This window comes from Doryrhamphus excisus, linkage group LG2 (genome assembly GCF_037039965.1).
Source record: "Doryrhamphus excisus strain RoL-2023G ecotype Guam linkage group LG2, RoL_Dexc_Guam_v1.1, whole genome shotgun sequence".
NCBI classification, from domain to species: domain Eukaryota; kingdom Metazoa; phylum Chordata; class Actinopteri; order Syngnathiformes; family Syngnathidae; genus Doryrhamphus; species Doryrhamphus excisus.
The window spans coordinates 22,278,816-22,301,569 of record NC_136358.1 but is presented as its reverse complement, the minus strand read 5'-3'; the positions used below and the strand labels follow the sequence as shown (position 1 = coordinate 22,301,569).

Genomic DNA, 22,754 nt, shown 5'->3' with positions numbered 1-22,754 from the left:
AAACTACTCAATATTTGTAATACCGTCACCAAATCATGGCATTTTCCAGCCAATAGCACCAAATGACTTGTTTGGACTCATCTTCCTCAGACAGATTCTGTCTTGAGGAGACAACGTTCAGGTTGTTAGCTTACATCGGCCGGCCGATATATCGGGCAGATATTTGCGTTCTTTACTTGAATCGTATCGGCCAATACGCACGTGGGTTCGCCGATATATTTTTCCGCCGCATGATTTACAGACAGGCCTCCGCCAGGCAGCATTGTGTTGCCAGAGGACCCAGCAACACACGCAGTTGCGGCATCCCGCCGCCACATCATAACAAGGGTACGTTTTCAACTCTTAATTAGCCTCTAACAGTTAGGCTTAGTTGAAATAATGCCACCTGCTTTGAAATAGGAAACATGAATGCCAAGTATAAGAATAAGATGGCTTTTTACACCATAAACAGCCCTTCACATTTCACTGGGTGACCTGCTAGGCATAACAGTTTAAGTCATGGTGTGACAACAAGAAATCCAAAAAACATCACATACCAACGCAACAGACAAATAAAAGCACTCTCACAAGAATGAACAACTATGCAACTTAAACTACAAACTGACGAACTATTGACGGTGCCGCACAGCACACTGGACACAATATAGTATATATACAATAAAGTTTAGTTTGTGGGTCTGAAAGTGCCCAGCGTTGTAATTAGGGAGCTGTTGATGTAGTTGGAGGCTAATATGTACAGCTGTTACCAACACCGCTTTAATGGCAATCTTGGCAATTCAGCCCCATGGTGTTTGGAGGCGTTTCATTCAGCCAACGCCGGGCTGAGTTTAAATGTGTGTTGTGTTAGTAAACACGCACGCACGCACACACACACGCACACACACACACACACACAGAAGGAATTGGAGCAGCCGTGTCTGCTATCAGAGGTCTTTAGCGTGCACAACAAGAACTTTAATGATGAGAGAAATGTTTTATATATCTTACTAAATTTTGTCAGTGTGATGTGTTTGTGTGTGGAGGCGGGGGGAGGCACACTGCAGAGGAGCAGTCATCACATCGATGCTAGATAAAACTTAAACTACGACAGAAATGTTTTGCTCATGGTTGAATATTTATTCCTTTTAAAGTTGATAATGCCGTTTAAATGTGTGTTTAAGAAAGCTGAATCCTACTGTGTTCAGTGTTTACATTTCAATAAATATTTGGAATATTTGTTATCATTGTCATTTTTTCATATAAATTGAGGGAGCAAAAGCAGTATCGGCCACAAATATTGGCCCAAGCAAAATCGGCCATTGGCTAAGGGTGATGAGGAAAAATCGGCATCGGCCGGAAAAAAGCCATATCGGTCGATCCCTAGTGTCCATCCATGGAATATAAGTTGAAGGAATAAAAAGGCTCACAAGCAATTGTCAATTCCGCTTACTCAAATAGTTAGGAATAATTAGAAATAGTCTAGGTAGATGATTTGAATCCAAGTTGACTGCCAAGGCCTGTTGGCTTAACATAAGAAGACCACCACCACCATTGACGAGCGTATGAGAGAAAGAAGAGATTGAATGGAAAAATTCTTTGGTTTTGCCTATACTGCTAATTCAATTGAAGGTAAACTGTACGTTATACAAGATGCCTGCTGTTGGTGACTGTCGCTCTTCTACATACCTGTTGTCAGGTTCTTCCTACCATAGCCTGTTTTAATGTCTTTTATTGGTACATATGTATACATAGGCTCTACATGTGTGTGTTATGTGGGGCGGGGTTCAGCGCTGGAAAGGGGCGGCACACATTACTTGCAGCACGTTGGAAACTTCGCAGCCTCCAGGCAGCGACTTAACAGTTGCAAACAGTCCCTAGTGGTTAAGGTCTGAGCGGTCAGGTAAGAATATTTTGTTCATATTTGGGATATTGCTGGCATAGCATCCATGTTAAAGACATATTTACCTTAGGACTAGAACGGCAGTGACTCAAACACGAGACACCCAACTGAAACACTCTTCATTCATTGGAGACAACAGAGGAAAGCGGTAAAGGTACTAAGCAGGTCACACACACACTTTCATCCCTCAGCTATCCTTATTTAGCAATGCATATAAACTAGGGCTGCACCCATTGTTTCAATGATTCCAGTACCTCCATTACAAAAAAATAGGCCATGATTTTTTTTCTGCTTGGAGGAATGGCTTACATCAGCAACACGTACATCACCGTGCAGAGGATGAAGAAGGAAGCGGGTGTTTGAAGAGGCTAGAGAAAGCGACAAGGCCCCTGTGCGGCAACAATGACATTAGTATTATTTTTATTAACTTATTATTGCAGGACTAAATGACTAGTGGTGTCATTGGCTGAAGTTTTTATTGTCTTACCTTGATTTACCTTAAGACACAGAAAACCTGTTTACCACCATTTAAATACACTTTTAAAACACTATTAGAGCCCTTTAGACATGAAGTAACACCCCTATAGTCGTGCTTTTACACTCCCTTGTTGATTTGTACTTGCGTGATCTTCTATGCTTTTGTACTCTGTTTCTCTTGATCAGCTAAATCTGGATTAATAAAGACAAACTTATTATTGCGGGACTAAATGACTAGTGGTGTCATTGGCTGAAGTTTTTATTGTCTTACCTTGATTTACCTTAAGACACAGAATACCTGTTTACCACCATTTGAATACACTTTTAAAACACTATTAGAGCCCTTTAGACATGAAGTAACACCCCTATAGTCGCCTTTACACTCCCTTGTTGATTTCTACTATTGTGATTTTCTATACTTTAGTACTCTGTTTCTGCTGATCTGCTAAATCTGGATTAATAAATCAACTAATCAATCAATTAACAAATCAAGTGTTAAAATGTATTATAAACAGAGAGAAAAGAACTCAACCCTAGTCAAAGGAGTTTTTCAAAGCCAACCCATGCCCTCAGAAAACAACTAAAAAATACTGGAATATGATATTTAAGGAAGAACAAAGCTGCAAAGGCTAGAGGAGGGTAGGGAAGCCATGGCTGTGACTGACTTTTCTGAACGCCATAAAAGTCATTCATGGACATTTTCATGTAAAACATTACAGACGTTGCAGTATTACAATAACGTAAAAAATGGCAAACTTTCTACTGCATGGAGTGAATGTTCTAGTGCACCAATGCCAGCAGTCCTTCGTGCATTTCCCGGGCCAGGCACCATAACGCCATTACTACCCAATAATGTGGGTATATCCAGCTCACTGAGAGGTCAAAAGGTCAACTTCCCTCCTTTAATGAAACAGTCAGCAAGCTGATGCTGGAGCAAAGAAGGAGATGGCAAAAGAAATGAAGTCACATCCATGGTGAGAAGCATTTCATTCCATATTGGTTAGCTCCGCTATTAAAAAGCATATCTTAAGTGATCTAACATGTCTAGAAATTGTGATTTTAAATGTTGGCAAGTGGCAAATCATTTGCAGTGCATGTTGAAATATACTGGGGTGTACTGGATGTACTGGAGATGATATCTGCCATGCATACATACAGTGATCTCAGCAGGAATTGCATAGTAGATCTTTAGGTCTTGGTGGAAACGTAAGAAATCTGTGTTGGGGGGGTGGTGCACCTGCTACTGGATGTAGATGTAAGTAACATGGGTAGGCCCCTCATCCCAACAAAACATTCAGCACTGCTCAGCTACGTCATTAGGAGATAAAATAACGAATAGACAGCAAGGGAAAACCACTTAGCATAATAACATAGCATAGTATAGCATAACACAAGCCATGTACGCCATTTCAGCCAATATTTTAGGCTTGGCTTTTCCGAAGTGGCCTCCTCTGGGTAGAGGCGTACTATGTTCTCACTGACTGGGATCGTGTCACAGACGTTGATACCGCGATGATACTGCGATTGTTTCGGATGCTTATTTACTGAACTGTTGGCCTCTTGCGTAATATTTGCTCCAGCTAATGCTGGCTAGCCAGTCGGCTAAGCTAGCTGGCTGTGGCTAACACCCCCACCCTGGACGCGATTGGACCAAAGGCCCTTATTGTTCGGCGAATGTAAACAGCTACTGCTACAAAATGGGGGGCTGGCGTACTATTACACGGTATGTGTATATGTTCTGTTTTTAGCGTCATGCTGCTGCGTTAACAGCACAGAAAGACGACTGTCATCCCACCTTTGCGTCTCAGCTTTTACCACGTCATTGGACTATCCAACACTGCGGAAATGGACCGCTAGCCACATGCTAACAGCTAGCACCTATTCTAGCTTGTTGCAGCCTACCTGTGTCTCCGATGATGATGTATTTGAAGAGGTAAGCGTATGCCATGGCCCTCGGTGTGTGGAGTCTGCTGTCTAAACTATCACAACTTTGTACAACCGACCGGAGACCGCGTGAAAAAGATGGTTGTCAGCTGCTTTGACTGTTTTCCCAGTCGGCGCTGAAGGAACAATAAACAGCCAGAGCCTCAGCCTGACGTCACTGGGCCCGCCTTCGCCACGCTACCCTCTGAGTACTCCACTTGTCCTCGGAAACTACAGCACTGTTAGGAGTTCATTTCTCCCTCTCCCTATTTGCAACAAAAAGTGAAATTAAATCAAATCAAAGTCCTAATGATGAGATGAAAAGTGAAGGTATGAGATCAAAAGACTTAATGATGAGATAAAAAGTCCCAATGATGAGATTAAAAGTCTTAATGATGAGGTAAAAAGTGAAATTAAATCAAAACGAAGTCCTAATGATGAAAAGTGAAATTATGAGCTAAAAAGGTGGGATGAAAAGTGAAATTATGAGATAAAAAAGTTCCAATTATGAGATGAAAAGTGAAATTGTGAGACAAAAAGTCCTCATGATGAGATGAAAAGTGAAATTATGAGCTAAAAATATGACATAAAACATCCTCATGATGAGCGAAAAAGTCCTCATGATGAGAAGAAAAGTGAAATGATGGGCTAAAAAGTCCTCATGACGAGATGAAAACCGACTAAAGCCTGACTTTCAACCAAACTGTTTTTTTTCCTTTTACTCCGAGTATACAGTGGAACCTTGGTTAGCCTCAGGAATCTGTTACATAATCTTCAACTCAAACCAAAACCAACGTTAACCCGATCAATTCTTCCCACCAAAACCCAATTCCAGAAAGTCGAAGATATTTATAGTTTAGCGAGGATACTTTTACATGCAGAAAACCAATGGAGGTGCATCTGAATGATGAGCGGACGAGAGAAATGAACGTTTAAGCTAACTTGGAAGACATGACTGTTTCCAAAGACACCATGCGGCAGCGAGATCAACCACCATCACCACTTTCCAGTTTTCATCTTGAATTCTCACCTCAATACTGGAACCCGAAATGGAGGCAAAGACACAGTGTAGAAATTATACAGTTGAATGCTTCCATTGCTTGATGAGACATGAACCTTACAGTACATTCGGAAATAAAGAAGCCAAATGTATAAAAGTGTCATTATTTGCTAATATAATGTCCCCAACCTTAGGATAAAAAAATAAACACTGAGAAGGCGAAAAATCCTTTAGGAAATCAGACGCCATAAGGGGGCTGGGGGTCCCAAAACACACACAAAAAGTATTTATATAGTCATGTACATAGTTTGATATCATACATAATAGATGATAGATAGGTGAGGGGAGGCTTTATATAAACTAACAAATGGAGAGGGAATGTGTGTGTGCATAGTGTTTATCAATGCTTGTATATACAGTATGTTTCGATATCATATATGATAGCAATAGAAATAATGAACAGAAAGGAAGCAGGGGGTTGAGGAATAAATGAATAAAATGAATTGAGGAAAAAAAGTGAGAATTGTATTTTTTTATGTATATTCAAACATATATAAATATATACATAAACACACATTAACTGTTTATATGCCTATTCATTCTTTTATATTCCCTACAAAATCTGTAGAATTGAAACCAGGCATTTGGAGATGTCAAGTTTGGAATAATGGCATCTTATGATCTACTGCTGGTGCTCCTCCGACCTCGCCTGCCCAAGGAGGAGCACTCATGGTCGGACACACTTTGTCAGAAGCACCACTGGTACCGGGTCTCCAGACTTGAGTGGGTTCAAATGTGAAGGACAGGCAGAGAAAGTGGAAGACTTGCCCTGCTTTCCTGGTAGGAACAAGGGAGTTTGCCTGCATGCTGACTGCTCCGAGGACAGTTTCTTGTTAAGGAAAGTGGGGCAATTAACATCAGTAGCCTGGAGGATAGAAGGATAAAAAGAAGGAAGAAGAGAGGAACAACAAGGACAGCTTCTGCTGCATTGAACTTTCCAAACTTTTTTTTGGCTGCAGTTGTCTGTTTTCTGAGTGGAGGGTGTGTCTCTGGCCCCCCCAAAAGAAACACAAGACTCCCCTGCCAAACTGCCAACACAAAACATGAAGTGCTTTGGAAACATAAGCAGCTTTATTGCTGGCTTGTGAAGGATAAACCAATGTGACCGGATATCCGCTTTGCCAAGCGAGAGATGAGGTTGCATGGGGATCAGCCATGGATCCTTCGATGAATGGATGGTGCAGACATGCACCGGGTATGGCGATACCAGCATGACTGAAGACTAAAATGGATGGAAATAGCATTAGCAGTGCTAGCATTAGCAGCACGCTAGCTGGCCACCAGGAAAGATTATAACCATGTAATTAATCTTATTTATGATGCATTGCGTAAAACATGAAACAAAAAGCACTAAAAACACAAAATGAATACAGAGCCACCAACCACCAGTACCGGCCTGGACCACACCAATATACGCATTAGCACACTCATCAAAGATCATCAAATCTTACCTTTATCACATAGTATCAGCATTCATTCATTCATTCATTTTATACCGCTTATCCTCACGAGGGTCGTGGGGGTGCTGGAGCCTATCCCAGCTGTCTTGGAGCAAGAGGCGGGGTACACCCTGGACTGGTGGCCAGCCAATCACAGGGCACATATAGACAAACAACCATTCACACTCACATGGGAAAATATTTAATCAAGGCAAAATATTGTAGAAAGTCATAAATAATTACATGAAGAAAATGGGGGGGGTGTAACTTTACAAGAATAAAGTCAAACTATTAAGAAAAAGTCCTATTCTAATGAGAAAAAGTTGCAATTTCACGAGAGGAAACATGTAATATTACCAAGAAAAACAGTCATTTTTTAAAAAAAAAAGGATTTTTGAACATTGTAATATGATGAGGAAACCAACAAAACAAGATAAAATTGTGTAAAAAGTAAAACGACATGAGAATAAAGTCCAATTATTAGGAGAAAAAACACAAGATATTTGGAGAATAAAACAAAGAAAGAAAGAAAACACCTCCCCTTGCTGGAAACACCCCTGGTGGATGGGGTAGTTCCCAAACCCACGGTGCTGGAGCCAAGATGTCACAGGAATGAAATAAGTGCTGGAGGGAAGCCAAGATGAAGGAGTGCACCTGCATAGAAAGAGAGGAAGAGGGGATGACTGGAGAGGAGCGAGAGAAAGAGAGAGAGAGAGGGAGAGGCGGAGTTAAGTGTAAAGAAAAATCCGGAGAAGCCCAAGTCTACAGCAGTAGGCTAGACAGCAGCGTGAGGGAGGTGAGTCCAAGGGAACCGGAGACCAGAGACCTGGAAAAAGCCCAAAGTGGGAAGTTGGGAATCCATCCAGTCAGCGGCCGACAGGAAGTGGAGTTTCTGTCCGAGAGTTTCCAAGCTTTTCCATCCAGACTGCCAAGCAGCATGGCTGACAGAGTGAATGAGGACTGGGAGAACACTCCTGGGAAAGATGAGCTGGACTGGGGCTATGAGGAAGGTAGGCATGTGGTGCTTCAAATCTTCCTGCCGTCCTGCCAAACAAACACTTGTACACTTTGAACTGTACAATAACTGACTTCTGTCCCATGAAATATACATATATAATATATGTGTCTCTATATTCTTTTCCTCCTGCCTTGACTGAGGAACCTGCCCTGTATTTATTCCTAATGTAAGTATTATTCATGTACAAGTAATACTGGATGCAGCACTAGCACTAAGAATGTATGGATGGAAGTACATACAGTATATACAGTAGAAGAAATGATAGTGTATGAGGAACTTTGTGTGCGCTCACCCAGCTGTTAACTTTCTGCTGTGTTTGTGTACTTCTTGTAAAAAGAGCCAGCCAGGCTTACCAGCAAACAAAACACCGCTTACAACAACAACATGGTAGCCTGCAGGGAGATAAAAGCAGCAACGCTGGTCCAAATGTAGTCCCCCCTCACCTTTTCAAAAATATATTCACTAATAAATTTTGTGTCCTGTCTATTATTACCCCATAAATTTACATATCGATGCAAGTTCTGCTTATTTATTTGCCAAAGTCAAGTAAATCAAGCATAAAAATGGCTAAATGAAGTACAATACAAATATAAAGCATTGAGAAGACGCATTCAAAGAGGTAGTGATTATATGTACTATTGTACTACTCAGTGACAGTAATGTTACTGTAATGTCAGCTGAGACACACAAGCACCAGACTTTATGGGCAGAACAACAGGCTGTTATTGCAACTTAAAATGATCTCACAACATGCACGTGATAAAACTCAACACTCAAGCCCCGGCGTCACTTCCTGTGCATTCGTTTCCTCAGCTCCCCTCACACCAGGACACATTCATAACTTCCACATTCATTTCTCTTATTATGTCTACTATAGTGGGTAACAGGAGTGTAAAGGTGACTATAGGGGTGTTATTTCTTGTCTAAACGGCTCTAATCATGTTTGAAAAAACATTTAAAAGGTGGTAAAAAGATTTTCTCTTTTTATATGCCTCATTTTGTCTTATTGTGTCTACTATATTGGGTAGCAGGATTGTAAAAGTGGCTATAGGGGTGTTATTTCATGTCATGTCTAATGAGCTCTAATCATATTAGAAAAAACATTTAAATGGTGGTAAACAGATTTTCTCTTCTTATATGTCTTATTTTCTCTTATTATGTCTACTGTAGTGGGTAACAGGAGTGTAAAGGTGACTATAGGGGTGTTATTTCTTGTCTAAAGGGCTCTAATCATGGTTGAAAAAACATTTAGAAGGTCGTAAAAAAATTCTCTCTTCTTGTATGTCTCATTTTGTCTTATTATGTTTACTATAGTGGATAACAGGAGTGTAAAGGTGACTATAGGGGTGTTATTTCTTGTCTAAACGGCTCTAATCATGGTTGAAAAAAACATTTAGAAGGTGGTAAAAAGATTTTCTCTTCTTATATGTCTCATTTTGTCTTATTATGTCTACTATAGTGGATAACAGGAGTGTAAAGGTGACTATAGGGGTGTTATTTCTTGTCTAAAGGGCTCTAATCATGTTTGAAAAAACATTTAAAAGGTGGTAAAAAGATTTTCTCTTTTTATATGCCTCATTTTGTCTTATTGTGTCTACTATATTGGGTAGCAGGAGTGTAAAAGTGGCTATAGGGGTGTTATTTCATGTCTAAAGAGCTCTAATCATCTTTGAAAAAACATTTAGATGGTGGTAAACAGATTTTCTCTTCTTATATGTCTTATTTTCTCTTATTGTGTCTACTGTAGTGCATAACAGGAGTGTAAAGGTGACTATAGGGGTGTTATTTCCTGTCTAAAGGGCTCTAATCGGGTTGGAAAAAAACATTTAGAAGGTGGTAAAACGATTTTCTCTTCTTGTATGTCTTATTTTCTTTTATTATGTCTACTATATTGGGTAACAAGAGTGTAAAGGTGACTATAGGGGTGTTATTTCATGTCTAAAGTGCTCTAATCATGTTTGAAAAAACATTCATAAGGTGTTAAACAGATTTTCTCTTCTTATATGTCTTATTTTCTCTTATTATGTCTACTATATCGGATAACAGGAGTGTAAAGGTAGCTTTTTTCTTGCTACATTCAACCATTGACTTGAGGCCTTGTCGCCAAGAGTATGGTTGCTGAGGAAGGAGGGAATGTGACAACCCAAACCCCCCAACCAACCCCCGGCAACGCTGGCATTGACTGACCGGGCCAAGTGTGAGACGTTTGTGCTTTTGCAAGACTCTTACAAAAGGTAGTAAGATCACATGGAGGAATTGCTCTACCAGGCCTGGCAACTCCAGTCTTAGCAGTCAGAGCAATATACAGATAAAAGCTGAAAAACACCCGCAGGTACCTGCGGAGTGCAGAACAGCAACCCCTCGTTTATTGCCGTTAATTGCTTCCAGACCTGAACGACCGTGTTAGCTAATTTAATTTCTCTCATATATGAGTCAGTGTTAAATGAATGAAACATTTTAGCAGTTAGAGCATGGAAAACCTGGTCAGGACTTTGTAAATACGGTTTTACCATCATTAGAACTCTCTAGACAGGAGTCACTTGGACTCTCGTATTTGTCTTACTTTACGTCACATTGCTCGGCTACGGGATCACTGCTGGGACAAAACAGACGGCCGGCGCTAGCATAACAAGCTAACTAGTTAGCCTCTCTGTACTTATTTTAAAGTTAAAGTGTTTCAAACAGAGTGGGTAAGATGGACAAAGGAGACACAATTTGCCACATCCAGACGGAACGAGAGGAGAAAGTTATTTTCGCTCCATCTGAGCCGTGGTATGTTTAGCCGGGTTTAGCTCTGCTAGCTAGTCAGCCAGTAGCCATCAGTATGCCATCGATATGCCATCTCATGATATTACTGATGCCTGGTGACGACAATACTTCGTAGAACATGTCTTTCAATACATTTATTTTTAATAATAGTACAGCCAAAAAGAAATACATTATTAAGTCGCTATTTTATGGAAAAAGCCCTCGTGATATCCGTAGTCAGAAATGTTTCATTGGGGTGACCAAGGTGAGACCAGTGCCGAGGTAGGGGTGGCATGCACTGGCATTACGTTAATACCTGAAATGTCTAGATGTCATTCATCATTATTTATTTATTCTTATATTATTATTTATTATTATTATGCACTTGAACAGAGACCAGACGTTTAAGAAAAGTACAATGAAACAATACGACAGGACAAACACACTTTTTATTTCACTGCATCACAAAACAATGCAATTGCCTTTTGAAATATGGAAAATATATAATATAATAATGCACTATTTGTTCAAATTTGTCATCTTTCACTCTGTAAAGTTGTGGAATTGGCATTTGTGAGATGTATTTTCTCACAGGCAGTCCATAGCGTCTGTGAAATGTTTGCAGCATTTCTTGAAATTCTGTTTTTTCAGCTGTTTTGAAGGGCAGCATTTCTTTTGTGATGACTTTCTGTAAACGCACATCATTTTGTGCTGTTTCATTTGTGTCTACTCCGCCTGTCAAACGTCTGTGTGAGTGCTGGCACTCTTTCGGCATGCAAGTTACACGTCCAAATCCCCAAATATACTGTAAATGATACTGACTATGCAACATTTATACTGTACATGATATGTTCAATTATGCATCTGCTCCTCATAGGTGTAGAGTGGGGACTCCATTTCCCAGCAGCCAATGGTGAGTACCAGTCTCCCATCAACCTGAACTCCAGGGAGGCTCAGTACGACCCCTCCCTCCTGGACGTCCGCCTGTCACCAAACTATGTGGTGTGTCGTGATTGTGAGGTCATCAATGATGGACACACCGTGCGCATTATTCTTAAGTCTAAGTCAGGTAAACCACACACACACACACACACACACTTTGCTGACGATGTCTGAAGTCACTGCTGTCCTCAGTGGTGACTGGGGGTCCACTGCCGAGCGATCATGAATATGAACTTCATGAGGTTCGATTTCATTGGGGCAAGGAGAACCAGAGAGGATCAGAGCACACGGTCAACTTTAAGGCCTTTCCTATGGAGGTATATACACACACACACACACACACACGTACACAGCAAGGAGTCAGACAGCAACCTTGAAAAAGAAGGTTAGGTGTTAGAAGGCTGGTGTGTGTCCTTCAGAGACAGCACAGTCTATCCTTGAACGCATCACTTCCCATCTGGTGTTTGCTAGCAAGGTTGGCTCTGGGAGATGAGAAGCTAGTATTTCCATAGTATTAGTATTCCATTATTCATTTTTTCACATTGGAAGTGACTTAACAGAAGTAGCCTCTCAAGTGGGAATATTTTTGAATTCTTTGCGTTTTAGACGCTAGGAGATATTGACACACATCAGCTTTGACTCTGAACACATTGACCGACATTCTAGCCTTTTTCTGATACGTTGCTGACCAAAGCTCCAACTCTTTGTGTTTGCTTCATGCTGATCGGGTCCGTGTAGAGCAAACGTTTGGACTAGTGGGCCACACTGGGTGGAAACATTTGGTAAAGGGGCCGTCTAAATATACAGTAGGTGGTCATCAGAATGATGTACTTGCTCACAGAGCAACAAAGCAAAAACAAGGTGAGCACAAACGCTCCCTCATTCAAAGCGTCAGAACAGAATAGTAGCGGTAGTACTGGTTGGGGGTGGGGGGAGGATAGGTGAGTACCAGCACCAGAGCGCACACACCGGCCCCGGCCTGTTCATTGTCCACCATGTCGCTGTTGTTGTTGTTCCTGGATACAGGGAAGGACGCGCTGGACACTCGGTGTATAATAACACAACACAACAATAACACATGGAAGAGCGTGACAGAGCAAACACAAGCTCTGTGATCCGGTGTGATGCTTGCCTATTCAATATGGAGGTTTTTCCACTTGAGAAGATGTTGGCCAAGAGTTCTTGAGTCAACATCAGCTGCCGGTGGGCCACACTTGCAGTCCCGACTGTTGTGGGCACCTGTTCCCAACAATGCTCCTTCAAAGCCAGCTTGTCTTGTTCCTTCCTCCTGCGTAGCTCCATCTCATCCACTGGAACAGCACGCTCTTCAACTCCCTGGAGGACGCTCTGGGGAAGAACAACGGCGTCCTCATCGTTGCTCTTTTTGTACAGGTAAGCAAGAAGGGACGTGTGCTGCCCCATCGCCGCCATGCCCATCCAAACACATCAAACAATATTTCCCCCAACATTCCTCACAAGAAACGTATCTAGTGTATCTATTTTACCATCTGGACCTCGCATTCTTCATCATCCACATGTCATACTGCCACGCTTGTCCTTCCTCCAATTGTCTGAGCTGTGTTTGGCCGAGGAAGCCAGCATGTTTTTATTGAGTGATTATCTGGAACACCACACAGTCGCCAAACGATATCCTGTTTCTCTGGTCAATGTGCCGACAGGTCGGGAAGGAGCATCTGGGTCTGAAAGCCATCACCGAGGTTCTGCAGGACCTGCAGTACAAGGTGAGACCTACCCAATCTGTATGTATATTCAATAGTCAAATGAAATAATAAACCCAATAAACTGATGCTGAGGGGTTTGCATAGAGCAGAGGTCTCAAACTCAATTTACTTGGGGGCCACTGGAGCTCGGGTCTGGGTGAGACTGGGCCGCATCAGGTCCCCCCCCTCCCCCAAAAAAACGCATTTATTAAAAACAAAAAAAAAAATTTAAACTTCGCTTTGGTTCCAATTTTCTACAATAAAAGCTCTGATAAAACATTCCACTGTTCTCAAATATCTTACTTTTTATTTTTCTGCACAAAATAAGATGAAAAATAAATAAACAAATCAAGAATGAAGAAAATCAATCAGTAATAAATAAATAAATAAATATAATAATAATAATAAAACGGCAAATAATAAAAACTTAAGAAACCACATATAGTTGGTGGGTAGACAAATTATTTTTTTCAGATTAAAATGAACAAAGCATTATTAGAGCCCTGTAGACATGACAAAACACGACTATAGTCACATTTATACTCTTTTTATTTACAACATATTGCGCAACTGCAGGGTCTTGAGACACATGCTAACTCGCAAACTAGAGAGCTAGCGACCTAAACGGTAAAGTTATTTCCTTTAAACTTAAATAGCCAAAAACTTATAAAAATAAAAAATATAAATAAAAAACTTAAATAGCCACTTCCACACGGATGGGGAGGATATCTATTAACAGTTATTTAACCTTTAACATGAACATTAATCAAACGTAATAATTTTTTTCTGGGTACATGATACCATACAGCATCCATATCATTAACATTAAACTTTCATATCAAGGTGGGGGCCTCAAACTAGTGTCCTGCGGGCCACATTTGGCCCGCGGGCCGCCTGTTTGAGAACCCTGGCATAAAGCATTCTAATCTATATAATGAAATTAGCTCCAAATCCAAATTTCTGTAATGAATTCTGTAATCCTGTAAAAAGGCAATATTGGAGCATTTTTGTTGAAAAATGCTGAGTTTGATGACTTTTATTGATGACTTTTATTCCTTTCAGGGCAAAAGCAAGATCATCCCCTGCTTCAATCCCAACACTCTACTGCCTGGTGAGCTCATCATCTACCATTTCCCATACGTACACGCTGTACATACAGTGTATTGTCTTGATGCGTTATGATGGCTACTGATGACTGATTGATGCACTATTGAGAAGGTTGCATCTGCCGTCAGACCCTCTATTGCGAGACTACTGGGTGTATAAAGGATCTCTGACGACACCACCTTGCAATGAGAACGTCACCTGGATCCTCTATCGCTACCCATTGACCATATCACAACTCCAGGTAACCACTTCATCATTCTTGCATTCTTCCTTTTCACTGCACAGCAGGGCGGCCATATTCTTCAGCTTTTACTGCTTGTGCTAAATGACATGCTCAGACCAGTGCAATGCAGCTTTGTACTTACTGTACTGCATATACTCGGCATTTAACTCAGCTTTGTGCAAAATGTTTGTACAGCAGAACCTCGCTTTTAGATTCTTCCCTCTTTCTATATGAAATATTTCCATACTAATAGAAAACCTCTGTACCACCTCCTAAATATGCTTTTTAATATTATTACAGCCCTCTACACTTGAAATAACATCCCTATAGTCACCTTTACACTCCTATGATGACCCAATATAGTAGGCAAGTTATAATATTATGAGAATAAAGTCATCATATTATGAGAATGAGGTCATCATATTACAGGAATAAAGTCATAATATTATGGGAATAAAGTCGTAATATTATGGGAATAAAGTCATCATATTACAGGAATAAAGTCATCATATTATGGGAATAAAGTCATCATATTATGGGAATAAAGTCATCATATTATGGAAATAAAGTCATCATATTACGGGAATAAAGTCATCATATTACAGGAATAAAGTCATCATATTATGAGAATAAAGTAATAATATGAGAATGAGGTCATCATATTATGAGAATAAAGACATAATATTATGAGAATAAAGTCATCATATTATTGGAATAAAGTCATCATATTACGGGAATAAAGTCATGATATTATGAGAATAAAGTCATCATATTACAGGAATAAAGCCATAATATTACAGGAATAAAGTCATCATATTATGAGACTAAAGTAATAATATTATGAGAATGAGGTCATCATATTATGAGAATAAAGTCATAATATTATGAGAATGAAGTCATCATATTATGAGAATGAAGTCATCATATTATGAGAATAAAGTCATAATATTATGGGAATATAGGACACTGAATACTGCAAGAAGAAAATTTGCAAAGATTATTTTAAGAAGAAAGTAGAAATATTTACAAAGTAAAACATGGCTATTAATATAACATATCATATTTTTTAATTAAAAAAATGTGACAAAATATGCATGTTTTAGAACGTAGTCATAAAGCAGCCAGTGATGATTTATTAATGGAATTATTTGTAAATAGGATGGTGGACTTAAGAAGACCTGTCATTCAAAGTGGTGAGGGAGGACTGTACTGCATACTGTACTGTACTGTATACAGTATGTAGAGTATATGTGTGTATTGTGTACAGCAGTGTTTTTCAACCTTTTTTGAGCCACGGCACGTTTTGCACATGTTGCAGCATACCACTAACCAGCTCACGTTCATCACTAAGTCAATTGGAGGAACGAGACCATCAGCTACGTGTTACCACACGGACGAATATTACATTGCTTTGTCAGTCTTTACACCGCAGACACTTGACAATGTCATCATATTTGCAGAAAATGGTTAATAAATGTTAATTAAAAAATTATAAGAATAATTCCTCACGGCACACTGTCAGACGGTGCTCGTTGTTGCACTTGTGCACGGCTCTTTATTTCTGTGACTTTCACGTGTCAATAGCCCAAGGTAATCACCAGGCTACTGCAAATATTTGGTGTAAGGACGGTTATGTTCCATGTCTTTGTCAAGTTTTTAGCGTTGGCCACATTACAGTGCATCCGGAAAGTATTCACAGCGCTTCACTTTTTCTACATTTTGTCATGTTACAGCCTCATTCCAAACTGTATTAAATTAATCTCTTACCTCAAAATTCTACACAAAATACTCCATTATGACAATGTGAAAAAAGGTTTTTTTGACATGTTTTGAATTTATTAAAAATAGAAAACAAAAAAATCACATTTACATAAGTATTCAAAGCCTTTGCTTAATACTTTGTTGATCCACCTTTGGCAGCAATTACAGCCTCAAGTCTTTTTGAATATGATCCCACAAGTTTAGCACACCTATCTTTAGGCAGTTTTGCCCATTCTTCTTTGCAATAAGTCTCAAGCTCCATCAGGTTGGATGGGAGACGTCTGTGCACAGCCATTTTCAGATCTCTCCAGAGATGTTCGATCGGATTCAAGTCTGGACTCTGGCTGGGCCACTCCAGGACATTCACTGAGTGGTTCTGAAGCCAATCTTTTGAGATCTTGGCTGTGTGCTAATGTCTACTGTCTATATGGTCAAGGTACATGACCAGTCTACTGAGGTCAAGAGTGCTCTGGAGCAGGTTTTCATCCAGGATATCTCTATATATTGCTGCATTCATTTTCCTTCTATCCTGACTAGTCTGCCAGTTCCTGCTGCTGAAAAACATCCCCACAGCATGATGCTGCCACCACCATGCTTCACTGTAGGGATGGTATTGGCCTGGTGATGAGCAGTGCCTGGTTTCCTCCAAACATGGCGCCTGGCATTCACACCAAAGAGTTCAATCTTTGTCTCATCAGACCAGAGAATTTTGTTTCTCATGGGAGTCATTCAGGTGCTTTTTGGCAAATTCCAGACGGGCTGCCATGTTCCTTTTACTAAGGAGTGGCTTTCGTCTGGCCACTCTACCATACAGGCCTGATTGGTGGATTGCTGCAGAGATGGTTGTCCTTCTGGAAGGCTCTCCTCTCTCCACAGAGGAACGCTGGAGCTCTGACAGAGTGACCATCGGGGCCTTGGTCACCTCCCTGACTAAGGCCCTTCTTCCCCGATCGCTCAGTTTAGAAGGCCGGCCAGCTCTAGGAAGAGTCCTGGTGGTTCCAAACGTCTTCCATTTACCAATAATGGAGGCCACTGTGCTCATTGGGACCTTCAAAGCAGCAGAAATGTTTCTGTATCCTTCCCCAGATTTGTGCCTCAAGACAATCCTGTCTCGCAGGTCTACAGACAGTTCTTTTGACTTCATGCTTGGTGTTTGTGCTCTGACATGCACAGTCAACTGTGGGACCTTATATAGACAGTTATTATATTTCCAAATCATGTCCAATCAACTGAATTTACTGCAGGTGGACTCCAATTAAGCTGTAGAAAGATCTCAAGGATGATCAGTGGAAAAAAGATGCACCTGAGCTCAATTTTGAGCTTCATGGCAAAGGCTGTGAATACTTATGTAAATGTGATTTTTTTGTTTTCTATTTTTAATAAATTCAAAACATGTAAAAAAAACCCTTTTTCACATTGTCATAATGGAGTATTTTGTGTAGAATTTTGAGGTAAGAGATTAATTTAATTCAGTTTGGAATGAGGCTGTAACATGACAAAATGTAGAAAAAGTGAAGCGCTGTGAATACTTTCCGGATGCACTGTACTTTCATTAAGTCATCATTACTTAGACTTACCGGGCTTATTTGAATGAGCTGAACTACACAAGAGGCCTATCTGTGTTAGTGAGCACTCATCATTCATCCACCAGCTTAGAGTGGCTACAACAAAAGGCTGCTCCAAAATGGGCATTATTACGTTATTTTCCATGTCCTTCATGTGTTTTATGTGTACAGTGAGTGAGCTGGTGTTAGCTAGCTCACGTCGCAGCGGTCTTCACCCACACATGTAAAAACACACACACACGCAATGCGGCCTCAGTAACTACTCTACTCGTACAGTAACTACTGCATTGTTATGTATGATACACTGTCCAATACAAAGGTAGGTTTGAGGTAGTTGAGGTCTAAAACCAGAATCCTTTTTCCGTCGCTGCAGATCGAGGAGTTCCGCAGGCTGCGCTCACATGCCAAAGGCGCCGAGCTGCCGGATGGCAATGACGGGATGCTGGGGGACAACTTCCGCCCCACGCAGCCGCTCAGCGATCGGACAGTCCGTGCAGCCTTTCAGTGACTTTCTCCCGTTCAATCAGAAAACACCTACACAAGCAAGCATGGAAGGTAACACCAGAAACGACTGCACTTCCATCACCCCCCACACACACGCCTCAATACTTTTCGTTTCCTTCTACATCAACGTCAGGATCCTGTCCCTCAGGAATGCATTCCTCGGGGAAGCACATGATAACGGATCAAGTCCCACCAGGTCTAGCCCACTTCACTTACTAATCTGGAACGTGTCTTTTTGTGCTCCATGGACTATGGAGACATGTCAAATGTAGATCAGGAGCACTGCTTTGACGGCTCAACAATGTACTCACAAAGTACTGCATGTCCATCATCCACCATCCTTACGTGACACGTGTCTTCTAAGGATATCAAAACAGGTGAAAAGAGGCAGCTCATTTCAAAGAACTCCAAAAAGCTCCAGCAAGGTTTTCTATCCATGCTGTGAGCAGGTAGTAACGGGTACATCGATGCTATCACGTCATACGTGGAGTATTTTAGTATAACCTCCTTCCTGGGCGCATTGACTTCACATAGCAGCATAGAAACGTAGGAATGCTACACCTAGCGTTACCTTTGGCTAGTGGCCTGAGGCATCGGGAGCTAATGTGTGCTGAACCTAGTCGCTAGCCTGCTAGTAGCTAGCTGCTATGGTGTGGCCAGGTGTCACAAGGTGTCATGATGGACATGTACCCTCGTTGGAGCTTTTTGGAAGTGGAATAGGTGCGTCCCATGATGTGCATTCTTAGCTGTTTTTACCTGTTTTTATATCTTTAGAAGGCACCGAAAAGACACAGCCATGTGTGTTGATGTTTCACATCAGGATTGTGGATGATAGACAACATTCCAAAAAGATTTAAGGGTTTTTTTTTCTAGTAAGTGAAATAAATCATGCTAAAAAATATGTAGTGTATACGTTGTTAAATATGATCACAAGTTGTTTAGACCAGTACTTAATGGTTTATTTAAGTTGTATTAAAAAGTATTGTTGGTAAAATGTACTTCCTGTTTGTGATGACCACCCTGCTGTTTTCACGAGTGGGAAAGATTGCTAGCATGAGACATATGAGGCTAGCAATGGGAGGTTCAGGTCTTTCTACAGAGCGTCTCTTTTGGGTTGGCTCCCTACAAAGAGTCGGCTTCTTTTTATTATTGGAATAAAGTCATCATATTACAGGAATAAAGTCATAATATTACGGGAATAAAGTAAAAATATTATAAGCGTAAAGTAATATTATGAGAATGAAGTCATCATATTATGAGAATTGCTAGATTGCTAGCACGAGACATATGAGGCTAGCAATGGGAGGTTCAGGTCTTTTTACAGAGCGTCTCTTTTGGGTTGGCTCCTTACAAAGAGTCGGCTCAAACCGATCCAGTGAGAGTTGAAGGTCACTGAAGGTCAATGAAGCCAGCAGGACCGCATCACCTGCAAAGAGCAGAGAGCCAATGCTGCAGTCACCAAACCAGAACCACTCTGCACGGTGAGAAATGATTCGATTCCGCACACTTACAGGATTAAGTATAAGATGTAAATGTAAAAATGTTGTGTTTTTTTCAGGAGTAGTAGATGAATGTGGTATATGATCACGTATCCCTAACTATTTTTGGACAGAAACATTTGTTTGGACCAGAAATCAGCACATTTTCACTGAATTTTTTTTGTTGTTGCAAAAATCCACATATTTGCAGGGCCGTGAGTGCTGCACGGCGAGTATTTGTGGATCTACTGCATGAATTACCATGTGTACAAGAGCAAATATTGAGGGCCACACCAACACAAACAGCAGTTATTTACATATTTACTTCTCCTTCGTCTCTTATGATAATGCCATGTATTTCCTTTGGCTCGCGTCTGCTAAGACCTTCTGATACAAAGACGAACGGCATGAGTACTAGATAGGATGTCATGGAGTATATGTGTGCTATGCGTTTTTCCTGGTCTTGGGGTTAGGAGCCACGGATTTGCGTGTTTTCACAGGGAACATAGGACATTTCAACCACACTTGGAAATAAACATGACTACTTCAACTGTACCCGGTTTGATTCCACTCTTGGCCATTTCTGTGTGGAGTTTGCATGTTCTCCCCGTGCATGAGTGGGTTTTCTCCGGGTACTCCGGTTTCCTCCCACATTCCAAAAACATGCTAGGTTAATTGGTGACTCCAAATTGTCCATAGGTATGAATGTGAGTGCGAATGGTTGTTTGTCTATATGTGCCCTGTGATTGGCTGGCCACCAGTCCATGGTGTACCTCGCCTCTCGCCCAAAGACAGCTGGGATAGGCTCCAGCACCCCCGTGACCCTCGTGAGGATAAGCGGTAGAAAATGATTGAATGAATACTTCAACCGTGAGTCACATCAGAGCCAAGCGGAGAATACATGCAAAGCTAGGTCAAATTGTGGCCTAACTTGTCAGCGTTAACCGGTGCATGGTCTGGTCTGGGGACACCGCCCGCTGATCGGAATCAGACACTGGCTGCACAATCAGAAGGCAAATTGTATTTTTGAGGATTACTACCGTGCTACGGTGATCTTGGTCAATCCAAAATGTTAACAAACCCTCAAACCTGAACATTTAAGGAGTAAAAGTGAAGGTTTGGCTTTCCTAAGACCATATCTGTACAATATGTACACCATCATTAGCCAATTATTAGTGTGCAAAATAATAGAAAAACAAGGATTTTCCCTCCTCACTTGTTTATTTTCTCCTATTAAAGTAAAAATCATAAAGAAATGAAAGGAATAAATTGGCGTCAATTGTCATTCCCTTAAAAATCCACGATAGGAACGTTGTTTTATCATCATTGACTTTTTCAGTAGGACTCCTCCTACTGTCATTAAGAATGGCAGTACCTGTGGAGGCCACTAGGGGGCTCTGTGCTGCCGTGATAACAGCTAAGCTTGTTCAAAGTATGGGGGACGGGGGTGCTCATAATAACCAGAGTAGAGTGAATATGTCTGTCCATGTCTGCAATACTGCTCCCCACCAACAGGTGGTTTCCTGTTGTAACTTTGAGAAGAGTACTCGCTCTTCCTGTCAGTGATACGATTGTTTTTGGAAAATATGTCTCACTTTGATCTTTTTAACCATTTTTACTATACATTATAACATTATAAACAACTGTCTTTCATCCAAAGTCATCCAAAGATAGGTAAAATAACACGCTAACTGTTTACCCAACAGGACAATGCTAAATGTCAATGTAAGTTAAAATCTATGAAAACAGGTAAAATGATAACATGCTAACTGCTACATGCTAGAAATGCTAACATGCTGCTTAATCCCATGCTACTGCTACGTATCTATGTACATTATGAACAATGAAGCCACAGTTACTAAGAAAAAGTAACCAGATTACTGACTATGGAATTAAAAGGTAATTTAGGTACTTTACAGATTATTTTTTTTGAAAGTAACAAAGTTACATTACTCGTTGGTTTTTCAGTTACTCAACTGTGGCTGCCTGCAACATCCTTTCACCAAAGAACGACAACCGGTCTTAACACTATTCTTATTGGTGTGACATCTGCAATGTTGAATTTGAAGTTGAAAGTTGGCTTTCTATTTGCTGAAAACTAGCGTGGCGTTGGGTGTTGTGTTGTTCCCAGCTGCTGTTTCGTGTTGTGGACACTGGAGGGCAGTCGGGTTGTGGGTTGGAAGAAAAGGGAGTAGAACAAGAGTTCTAAGGAAGTACTGCTGTGTATTCACATGGCAAGCAAGGTCTGCCGGCAGGACAGTGAATGCCTCATGTTGTTTATGAAAGTAAACGTCCAACTGAATGCAGCCGTCCCGACTAGCGTTATTCAGCCGCCGCTACAATAGTAACGCAGAGTGAGTGGATAAGTGACTTAAATCAGATGACTTGTTTTGAAATAGTAACACGTTACATTACTCGTTACTGGGAAAAAAAAGGTTATGCAAGAGTAACGCGTTACCAACATCACCGTTCATGAAGATGGCTCAAGCTAGCATTCCAGCAGGCTATGTAAGTTCATATCTATGAAAATAGATATATCGATAGAATAGATATAGATAGATAGATAGATAGATAGATATATAGAAAAAATACTAACATGCTAACTGTTAGAATGCCAGCAATGTAGTGTAATGCAACGTGATGTCATCTTGTCTTGACCCGAATAAAACAACCACTTCAGTCAAATTAGCCCCTAATTGAGTCATTTGGACTTTTCCAGCCAAAGAGCATTTGTATTTTACGGCATCTCTTTCTGATTTAGTTACCCCAACCTGCAAGACAAAGTATTAAGTGTACATGTGATACTGTATGCATATTATTAATGCTCCAACATGATTTTGTTGTGTGTGTGTGTATGTGTGTGTGCGTCCAACCATTCCTGGGGTGCAGTGGAGCATCCAGCGAGCTGA

At 40.8% G+C, this 22,754-nt stretch overlaps 2 protein-coding genes across 3 annotated transcripts in view; one reads left to right on the top strand and one right to left on the bottom strand.

The window, feature by feature from the left end:
* The window catches only part of rab2a (RAB2A, member RAS oncogene family), a 21,418-nt gene extending 16,958 nt beyond the window's left edge, over positions 1 to 4,460 (bottom strand). The window contains exon 1 of the mRNA XM_058061989.2: positions 4,259 to 4,460. Coding sequence (XP_057917972.1) covers positions 4,259 to 4,304 — 46 coding nt within the window. The 5' untranslated portion in view covers positions 4,305 to 4,460. The remainder of the gene's footprint in view (positions 1 to 4,258) is intronic.
* A 3,100-nt stretch (positions 4,461 to 7,560) lies between these two features.
* Positions 7,561 to 20,390, top strand: ca8 (carbonic anhydrase 8 (inactive)). 2 transcript variants are annotated; one of them, XM_058061795.2, is made up of 9 exons: positions 7,561 to 7,788; positions 11,422 to 11,613; positions 11,679 to 11,803; positions 12,783 to 12,878; positions 13,166 to 13,228; positions 14,270 to 14,318; positions 14,443 to 14,555; positions 18,237 to 18,418; positions 18,501 to 20,390. In XM_058061795.2, exons 1-8 carry the CDS (start codon positions 7,716 to 7,718, stop codon positions 18,369 to 18,371), a joined length of 846 nt encoding a protein of 281 aa, XP_057917778.2. In that variant the 5' UTR covers positions 7,561 to 7,715; the 3' UTR covers positions 18,372 to 18,418; positions 18,501 to 20,390. The 2 variants fall into 2 exon arrangements, with proteins under 2 accessions (XP_057917778.2, XP_057917780.2); XM_058061797.2 differs by lacking the exon at positions 7,561 to 7,788 and adding an exon at positions 10,670 to 10,809.
* The last annotated feature ends 2,364 nt before the right edge of the window (positions 20,391 to 22,754 follow it).